Source organism: Ciona robusta, chromosome 3 (genome assembly GCF_009617815.1).
Source record: "Ciona robusta chromosome 3, ASM961781v2".
NCBI lineage: Eukaryota > Metazoa > Chordata > Ascidiacea > Phlebobranchia > Cionidae > Ciona > Ciona robusta.
In genome coordinates, this window is record NC_143237.1 from 2,172,095 (window position 1) to 2,182,424 (window position 10,330).

The window sequence follows — 10,330 nt, forward strand, 5'->3', positions numbered from 1 at the left end:
TGCCGACATTGAACTGAAGATGTCTTGCTTTCTTTGTTGGGATTCTTATATTCAATACTTTCAGTTCAATCTGACTGACAAGATTAAACAAACAGCTCAACAGAGTCAACACAAAATGATGTATTGCATAGAACTAGAATTAAACGCAATCAGTTCAGAGTGTGGAGGAAATTTAATTTGGGTAAATTTTTATAATTGCGAACACGATGTTGGGTACGTTATTTTATAATTAAAGATCAGATTCCAAGAATAAGATACTCATCACATAGAAGAAAGCAAACACCAACAACACCTAGTGGTTAAAACAATCCAGTTACGTCCAACGTGTCTGGGTCAATATCGATATCAACGAAGCAGGGTCTCGTCGGTAACCCCGGCATTGTGCTCATAGTGCCCACTAGTGGGAAGAGGAAACCTGCTCCCGCGCTTGCCCGGATGTCTCGGATCGGAAGAACGAATCCTCGTGGAGATCCTTTCAGCTCGGGTTTATGGGAAAGCGAGAGATGTGTCTTAGCCATGCATATCGGGAGGTGGCTGAAACCCTGGTTATGTTGGTTGTTGTTAAGATTATTACAAAAGTTTTGAATGAACTTAACCTAATTATTCTCGCGTGGCAGGGTAACGATAATTGTTAGAAAACAGTGTTCTGTTTTATACACCTCGTCTTTTTACCACATATATGAAATTTTGTAGGTAATTGTTTTTGTTTTATATTCATCACAGAATTTTTTTGTTGGTCACAAACATTCCATGCACGTTATTGACATTACAACGGACATTTAATTATTCAACCATCACACAATATTCACCTGTTTAGTGTAAAGTTCAACTTTAGCTTGAGCTTCAGGCAGCAACTCAATTCCATCAGCTCCGTAGATTTTCTTGGCAATTGTTTCAATCTTCTCATATATTCCCATTTCAAGAGGGTATAAAAACTTGAAGTCACTTTGTGCTTCTGTTGCCTGGACAACAGACTTTGCAAGATCAACGGCTCCAACACCACCAAGCGACCTAAATAAATAATGAATGTTAAATAATGTTAATACAATTTTTCAATGTCTGTTGGGAACCCAAAAACAAAAGAAAGAAGTGTGACATGGTCCAAGGCTTGATGCTACCACCATTGGGAGTGTGTGGTCTTGGGCAAGACACTTTACGACAACTGCTTAAACCCATTAGACACTAATTTGTTAGACATAAAAAAAATTATCCGAACATAAAATAACAAAACATATGTGTAACTCGTATGCGGAAACAAGGTGTACAAAATATTACCCTGTGTTGTAAATTAATCTCTCAAGATGCCCCACCATGCGTGATAGGATTGTGAAATATATTCATTCATGCAAAATTTTAAACCTTACCAATGCGATGCACAAACAGCATCAATTGCCCCACTTTCCCGCGCGAGTCTTAACGTGGTTTCTACCTCAGCATCTGTGTCTGTTGCGAACCTGTTCAGCGCAAATACAACAGGCACGCCAAAATATCCGGCATTTTCTATTTGTTTGCGGGGATTTGAAAAACCAGCTTCTAATAATTCTAGGTGTTCCTTGGTGTACAAAATTTAGAAATTTAGGAAACAGAATAATTAGTATTTGAAGTTTGTAACATATTATGAAGATATGCCAGCCAGAAATATTTACTGTAGGTAAAACATTGGTCGTACTGTAACTTGTAAATTTAAAGTAAGTTGAATCAAGTAGTATATTGATAATTAATATTGTATGTCATAAAACCCAATCACTATTAGCAAATATTTGTTTTAATTCATATCACCAAAGTTATATGCCATAGAACGTATTCACGATTGAGAAAATCTCCAGAGTTTTAATTGTAAATGGCCAATATTGGCAAATTTTGATGATTGGCTTCTAGTGATTGCAATTAAATTTACTTTAAAATAAAGTAAGTTTCTCTTACAAGACCAAAAATAACAAAATAATTTTCTTTAACTGAATATGTTCTACTAAAAAAATTGAACCTATATTACAGTGTATATATATAAAGTGTGCCATTTTATTCACCTCAGAGTATTCCCTTGCCAGTGGTTTCCCAGCCACAACAGTAGGACCTCCTCCGTGCATTTTGATTGCACGAATCGTGGCCACCAACACAACAGCATGAGGACGCAGACCAGATCTTCGACATTTGATGTTGAAAAACTTTTCCATTCCAATGTCCGCACCAAATCCTGCTTCAGTTACCACGTAACCATCTGGACCTATTTGATAAAAATAAGTTAAGAATATTTTATGTACATCGCTTGACTCCATTTTATTTCCTTTGTTATTTCAGTTTTTTAGCAGCACATCTGGTTTAAATCATAGTGTATTGCTGTTTTTCCAACGTTTCGTTAGCCATCTGGCAAAACTTCATTAGGGAATTACATTTTTTGCCAGATGAGCCGTTAAAAGATTGTTTTTATTATGCCTGGTAGCAGAAATAACAGAATATTCATTTTATATAGTTATGTGCGTATAGTCTGCTATGCAACGGTGACAGTGTGTCGTATTATTAAACATAAGCTACCCATAAAAGCTAAAAAATCTGATAAAAACGGTCCAATACAAATTAACACAATTTCTTTATTTTCCAAACCCCCTAAATTAAATAAACTAACAAACCAAGTTAAATTGAAACCCTTTAACCTCACCAGCTAACTTAAGAGCAATTTTATCGGCAAGTATGGATGAGTTCCCGTGTGCGATGTTGGCGAATGGACCAGCGTGCACGAACACAGGAGTTCCCTCCAACGTTTGCATCAGGTTGGGTTGAATTGCATCTCGCATTAACACGGTCAACGCACCTAAAGATTGTAAGAGATTGGCTGATTTAGTTTTTACTACTATAGTAATAATATGAAAACCTTAATGTATTTTTCCACATATGCCAACAAAGGTAGCACAATCAACCCCACTGCGCCATAGCAGTAAACTAAATATATTTTTAACAACTGTTGTTTTGTCCTATATCTTCTCTTTTCGTTTAAAATATTTTTAATTCTTTGCTACCTAATTGAAGAGACAAGTAGAGTTAATATTGTTAAATAAGAAATACTGACCCGTTACTCCAATATCGTCAGCTGTCACTGGATCACCTGATCTACTCGTTGCTACCACCATGTGGCCAAGCCTTTCTCTCATATCCGATATACTGGTGGTTAGTGCGAGGACTGCCATAACCTGGGATATACATCATATATGTATTGTTTATAAAACATGGTCATTCATTATGTATACCTTATGCATGTAACACAAAACACAAAGTTAGATTATAATTGACTCAATATAACTTGATACTTATTTATCCTTGTGTGGTGGTGAAAATAACAGTCATTATAACACGGTTGTTCTGCTTTGTGCACCTCGCTTTACCATGGAGCCACAGCAATTATTCGTATATAATTAAAATTAAAACTTTCAAGAATGAAATATGGCAGACTTGATTAGAGTCATCCAAATTATATTAAATTAAACCCCGATGGTCTATTCGAAAGACAGACACAATTTTTGAATAAAAATACTGTTTTTATTTATAGCATTTTCAATGAATTGCTATTTTTATATTATTTAACTTTTTATATAAAATATTGTACATTTTTGTATAAATTAAGGTTATACAAGCCAAATAATTTATACCAAATCATTAAACCCACCTCACTAGCCACTGTGATATCAAACTGAGCCGTTCGTTCTTTTCCTTTCTCAGTTGGTGATTGTCCGATGGTTATTTTCCTCAAGAATCGATCGTTTGTGTCCATCACCCGCTGCCATGTGATCAGGTCAGGGTCGATGTCGAGTCGCGAGAAACGGGTTCGATCCTCTGGGGTAAGTTGGTCCGGGTCACGCTCAGTGATTCCTAACTTCTCTAATCTTCGAATCTAAGGTTGAGGTTTGTTAATGTTTGGTTGGTATTGTGGTTTAGTGGTTTGGTGATTTCATTGTAACCGAAGAATGCCGAGCTCAATGCTCGATACTGGTAAGTAAATATGTTCTGGGTTAGACACTAAATGGTTATTGCTCAATCCTAGTGGTCACTGATGGGTTGTAGCACCCTGGGTGTCAGCGGAAATATACCAACTCTGGCATAAATCTCAGATCCCACGGCAAGCCACACAGTACCAAAAATGGTGGTACTTGGTGTTATTTTTAGATCTTCAATCATCTCTATAATATACAATACCTGAATTTTTGAAAATTCTCTGATCCCCTTTTTCTTGGGTACAAGACGTGAATAAAGAGCTTCATCCTTCTGTGTTGATTCATGGAATATACAAGCATCGACTGCTGCAGCTAGAAGGTTGTTTGCTGCTGTGATCGCATGAATGTCACCTGTCAATCAAATGAACGAATGAATGGCGGCTGTTTATTCTCGCCTGACAGGCCAACTTTAAAAGTTATAACGCAAGATTTTCAAGTATGTAACTTTTTGAATGATTTTTTTCTGTTTTGCGGAAACTTTGGAAAACCATTAGTGGGCACTGGGTTAAACTAAATATTGTTAAGTGTTTTGCCCAGAACACATACACGCCATAGCAGCAGCATTGAGCTTTGTCCTTTGGTTACAATGCAAACGTTATACCCACTTAGATACATTGTCAGTAAATTTTACAAAAAAAAGAAAATTTTAGCTTATTTCATATACAACCCTTAATGTGTATTAGCGAACCCACAAAGCTAAAACATCAAAGATAAAGCTTTACCCTGTTTGACAGTTGATATAGTTTAATTTAAATGGTAAGTTACAAGAAACTTTATCATAAGATATATCTAAAATTAAACAATTTTGTTCCAAATATACATTCTTGTGTACCCTAACACAGAACGTTCATGTGTCCTGTATATAACTTGAAGTTCATGTTGTTTACCATGATAATATTATAATCTTGTGTCAGCTGAATCTGCAGTGAGGGCAGATTTAGCTGATAACGTGCAGTTAATATTTTACTTCAATATAATTCATCAACAAGTTATAGATATTGTAAGTCTGCAATCAGTATGTCTGCAATATGTCTGCTTTTGTTTATGGGGAAACATACCAAACACAACAAAATTAATGCAGTTAAAATTGCAGAACGTTTATAACACTGCATATTTTTTTATTTATCTTTTTAAAGTCGATAGCAAAGATCATGTTAATTAAAGAACGAAGAGAAGGGAATCAACAGCAAAACAACAGTCGTTAAAACACGCTATGGGTAAAAGGTGCGGGAAAGAGCGTCAGTTAAAGAGCGTGGCTGTTGAACCCAATTATTGGATGCCAAGAATAAAATCAAATCTACATATAAAAGCATAACTCTAAAACCCCCTAAAAGTAACAAATAACTTAAGAGCAGAAAAGTAACGTATAAAATAAGAAATCCATAACTCGGAGTTTCTGCAAGGATAAATAATAATGCCGCAAACTTTTGTTAAAACACCCACAATAAAAAATAACTGAGATGTTGTACAAACCAGTAAGATGTAGATTAAACTCATCCATTGGAATAACTTGTGAATATCCTCCACCTGCTGCTCCACCTTTTATTCCAAATGTTGGACCCTGTAAAAGGAAAATTAAATATTTAGTTTCATTAAATAAATAAAAACTTAACCCCCCTGGAAAAGTAGCAAGAAAATTTAAAATTATTGAGAAAGCAAAACAAATGATGTGATAAATTTCTGTTTTAAATTGCACAACCTTCCCAAGTGGCAACTATTGGGTTGTCTAAATTTAAATGAAAATACAAACGTATAACATTATAAAACCATATTGTTACTATTGCATTATAAACCCAATGGATAAGCCAATAATAAATAAACATCCTCATTAAAGATTTCATATTAAGTAACTTACCTGCGATGGTTGTCGAACACAAGCAAAAATATTTTTATTCAGTTGCGAACCCAACGCTTGTGCAAGGCCAATAGTGGTCGTGCTCTTGCCCTCCCCTAGTGGTGTGGGTGTTATACCTGTGAACATAAGGCATAAACATATTTTTAAAAAACACACTTTTTTATCTAACCTTTGGTTTTTAAAAATATTTCTTTAGATTATGAAAAAAACACATATATAATTAAAAAACATATATATAATATGTTTTTTTTATGTTTATATATATATATATAAACTAAAAAGACAAAAAAAGTTATTATTCTCACCAGTGACCACAACATATTTTCCATTCTCCACGTCTTTCAATCGGTTTAAAACATCTAGTGAAACTTTTGCTTTTTTCTTCCCATACAAGTTAACCTCTTCATGCAAAAGACCAATCTCGGCAGCTAATACGTTGATGTCTTTGGGTTTCTGCTTTTTTGCTATTTCTATGTCACTTGGTACTGGGTCCAGAAGTTTAAGGGGGAGGTACCTAAATAGGGAAATGAAATAATAACACGATATCTATATGTCTGATATAGTGCCACACTGGTTAATGGCATAAGGTGGTGGTCCCTTATAAGTTGTCTAAGTTGTCAGTAATACATCAAAAGTTAAACAAAAAAGATAAAAAAAAACACCAACAAAGTTACCTACATTGTAATTTGTAACAGGGTGTATGAAAACAAGGTGTAGAAACAAAACACTTGTGTTATAATGACTTTCATTGTCAGCCATTCGGGAATGAATAAGTTACATTTATACGAAGAAAATGTACAACATAGAAATATGCCAAGAAACCCACTTTCCTTACCATTGCTAATTTAACAATCAAACCAGTTTGACCAGCAAACACATCATAATATATCTTAAAGTCACAGTAAACCATTGTTAAGTTACTTTCTTCTTACTTACTATTAAATAAAAATAATCCGAGCAGCAATATTATAATCAAACCTTATATTCCACGATGGTGAAAGTCGTTTATCTAAAACTTTCTGTGCTGCATGCACTGTGTTCCTCATCAGCATGGCTACTGTCATTGGACCCACACCTCCAGGCACGGGTGTGATCCATGATGCTACCTATACAATACATAAGTTGAAACATACATTACACAAGTTATTTGTGTAACTTTAGGGGCCTGATATGACATGTATCGATGTATGGAACCCCAACTTTTAAAACAGGGTTCACATAATATGTAATAGAATCACAGTTTTAGGTTTAAAACAGCTTTTACTCTGTTGTTAAGTATCTATACAAACAAGTAGAATAAAAATATAATGCATTCGCTTCATTAATCAATAAGGTTTCCTCTGTTTGACAACTGTGTGTAACTGCATGTCATCCCATTTTTCACAGAAAATGTGCCACATATAACACAAACGTATCTTCCATCTTAAGGAACGGTAGTGAGCAGACAATTCATAAATTCATCATACAAGCTTTTCTTACATTACTTGACTATTATTAAACTTTAACAACCAAAATATTCTACATTTAAGTAAAATTTTGGCATGAACAAACTGGGAAACTATTCCTAATTACCCAATATAACTTACCTTCTTCAACCTATGCATCATATATTATACTAGCAGCAAACACAATGATTGTGCCTCAAAACCACAACACCACACTACTAAGAATTAATCTCACTAACAGAGGTCAATCCTGTTTCCTGTTTATCCTTCACAATGTGTTTACAATTTTTATCTCATTATAATTTGACTAACACAGTTGCACTGTTAAACAAAACAAACAAAGTAACATGAAACTTCCTATACACAACATAGCCATACTAAGCATGAATATGCTAATATTTCTACAACGCAAGTTAACATAACACAACAATATACTAAGCCACCAAAACCCCACAAACCTTAGATACTTCACTATAACAAACATCCCCAACCAATGCTTGCCCACTTTTCTTGGTTGAATCAGGAATTGGGTTAATTCCACAATCGACCACAATAGCTCCGTGCTTGACCCACTCTCCCTTCACCATCTACAAGGAGATGATTCAAGCAATTCAATACTTTGAGTCAAAATAATTTGTTCACAGTTGAATAAATAAATGTATGTAGCATATTTATCCTTACATGGCATATAGAAATAAATATAAGTAATTTAATACATTAGGTCAAAATATTTTGTTCACAACTGAAAAAACGAATGAATGAAACTTGATTGCCTAAGCAGCGTGGCAATAACATTCGTTATAATGCCTAAACACAATTAAAAAAGGCTATTTGAAAAAACTAAGGTTTGGTACAAATAAATGTATATTTTATATCCTTGCACGCTGTGTTATTGCCTCTGTGTTTTGCTTCATAAATATTTTAGCTACCTGAGTAAAATCGTATAAATATAAAGATAGACACTGTAGTTGTAAAAGGTGGCAACACTCTAAGTTAGGTATATAGAATGAGAAGTTTACATGAAGTAAAATTATTGGAAATTAAAAGCATGGGACAATTGGTAATGCATGTTGCCGAGTATTTAATATTGAATGAATGAATAAATAAAGTATTATAAAATAAAAGAAGAGCATTGGCGAACCAACTAACATTTCAGGAAACTTCATTTTGTATGTTTCAGCCTATTTAAATAAATCAAACAGCTTTTAAGCAACAAAACAAGTAACTAAATATATATTCACCTGCGGTTGGCGAATGGCCACCACCAAAATATCAGCCGTTGAAACAATTTCTTGTAAATTCTCGGTTTTTGAATGACACATTGTGACGGTAGCGTTGTTCCACTTGAGTAATTCGCTTATGGGAGATCCAACGATTCTGCTTCGACCAATCACAACAGCTCGCTTGCCAGAAATCTAACGGGTCATCAAACTGTTTTAAATAACTGTTTTCTCATTCATGAAACTTATTTCTTTTTAGTCACAAATTTTTTTTATATTTTTTCTATTTATGCATTCAAATCAGCATAGTATATTGTACTATTTAACATGAACAAAACCACACCTGTACTCCTGTATGCTTGATAAGCTCCAAACATCCCAGAGGAGTGCATGGAACAAATGTATCATCACCAATTATTCCTTTGCTTAATTTCCCTGCATTAAAATGATGCAGACCATCCACATCCTTATCTGGATGTATTGAGTTCATTGCAGTATCCTCATCTATGGGAAAGTCACTCTCTACTGGTAGTTGAAGGATTATTCCATGCACACCTGAAAATAAACACGGATACTTACCAAATTATTGAATTTGTGTGATATACCATTTATTAATACAATGCTGCAAGGGCATGTAAACTGAATTTTCTGTTGGTAAATTTGCAATGTAAATTTTCGATATATTTGTGCAATTTAATTGCTAGAATGTAAAATAACAAAGTAGCCTTTGGCTTTGCCCTCAATTTATTTATTTATCATCAAAACAAACTTCATGTACACTAAAGTAAACAAGAGATCTATGAGATTTATAAATATTACAAACAGCCATTTTTTACAGCAATTACTTTAACTTGTTTGTTACCAGTTAAAAATCTTAAAATATTTCCCAATTAAAAATGCAATACCACTTATGTACCCAAGGATACCAGGTTCAATGTTCTACCCTGATATCGATGTACAGAACACCACCCACCACTGTCATAGTTCAACTTCTCAATTTTTTCCACAAGTTCTGCTTCAGTTGTAGATCGTGGAAGTTTGAAATGATTTGCCGCGATTCCGATTTCTTTGGCAGCTTTTATTTTCATCCGGATGTAAACGTTTGAATCCTCCCTTGCTCCAACCTGATGATGAATGCACGAGAAGATTAATCACATTCTACATTGAAAATTTATATTTTTTGCTTAGAAGATTTTTTAAATGTCTTTAAGTCTGTGACCTTGTGATGATAAAATTGTTTTAAATGAATTTTCGTATATATTTTCTGGGGACTTGCAAATTTATCTTTCAATTTACTGTACTTGTATGCCGTTTAGGAAACTCCCAAATTAATGATTGTTTTGTAAAAAAAAATTTTGGGTTAAATGTATAAAAACCTCAAATGATTTTAGTAAATATGATTTTTATTACGTGAACCAACAATGGAATATAAAATAATAGCACTTTAAATCGTATTATTATATATGCACAGTTTGAGATCAGCACCTGCACAATTGCCAAACCAGGTTGAAATCCATCCAGTTTTTCACCCATTTCAGAAACATTTCTTGCCAAATCTGTCCTGATTTTTGCAGACAATTTTTTGCCATCTAATATTTGTGCCATTCTAATATAATTGATTGAATATCCTGTAAATGCAACAGAAAAAACTTAAAAAAAAAACATCTTTAAGCTGTTTTTGAAACAATGTTTATTGCACTACCATACCAAAAATGCAATTTCCTGTTTAATTATACGCATTCTAGTTTGGCAGGGCTACAAGAACATAATTACATCTTGCATACGAAGTCAAAAACCTCTTAGATTTGCTGACAAAGCAATTCATTC

The 10,330-nt window shown here is 34.0% G+C and overlaps 1 protein-coding gene across 1 annotated transcript; it reads right to left on the minus strand.

Moving 5' to 3' along the window:
* Positions 1-105: 105 nt before the first annotated feature.
* On the minus strand, positions 106-10,147 carry LOC149737617 (C-1-tetrahydrofolate synthase, cytoplasmic-like). The gene is made up of 17 exons (XM_089873837.1): positions 9,989-10,147; positions 9,477-9,627; positions 8,847-9,058; positions 8,525-8,698; positions 7,742-7,870; positions 6,817-6,944; positions 6,144-6,352; positions 5,839-5,954; positions 5,457-5,544; positions 4,186-4,334; positions 3,659-3,883; positions 3,065-3,185; positions 2,657-2,809; positions 2,028-2,224; positions 1,365-1,552; positions 810-1,011; positions 106-542 (listed from the first exon to the last, which is right to left on the minus strand). Exons 1-17 carry the CDS (start codon positions 10,106-10,108, stop codon positions 300-302), a joined length of 2,805 nt encoding a protein of 934 aa, XP_089729963.1. The 5' UTR covers positions 10,109-10,147; the 3' UTR covers positions 106-299.
* Positions 10,148-10,330: the final 183 nt, after the last annotated feature.

What these genes read in the sequence shown, in the direction of transcription:
- LOC149737617 (XM_089873837.1), bottom strand. Translation starts at nt 10,108, where the DNA reads ATGGCACAAATATTAGATGGCAAAAAATTGTCTGCAAAAATCAGGACA. An exon ending in AAAATATGTTGTGGTCACTG is followed by an intron (nt 5,955 to 6,143) that starts GTGAGAATAATA and finishes TTATGTTCACAG; the next exon opens with GTATAACACCCACACCACTA. An exon ending in GTTTAATCTACATCTTACTG is followed by an intron (nt 4,335 to 5,456) that starts GTTTGTACAACA and finishes TTTGATTGACAG; the next exon opens with GTGACATTCATGCGATCACA.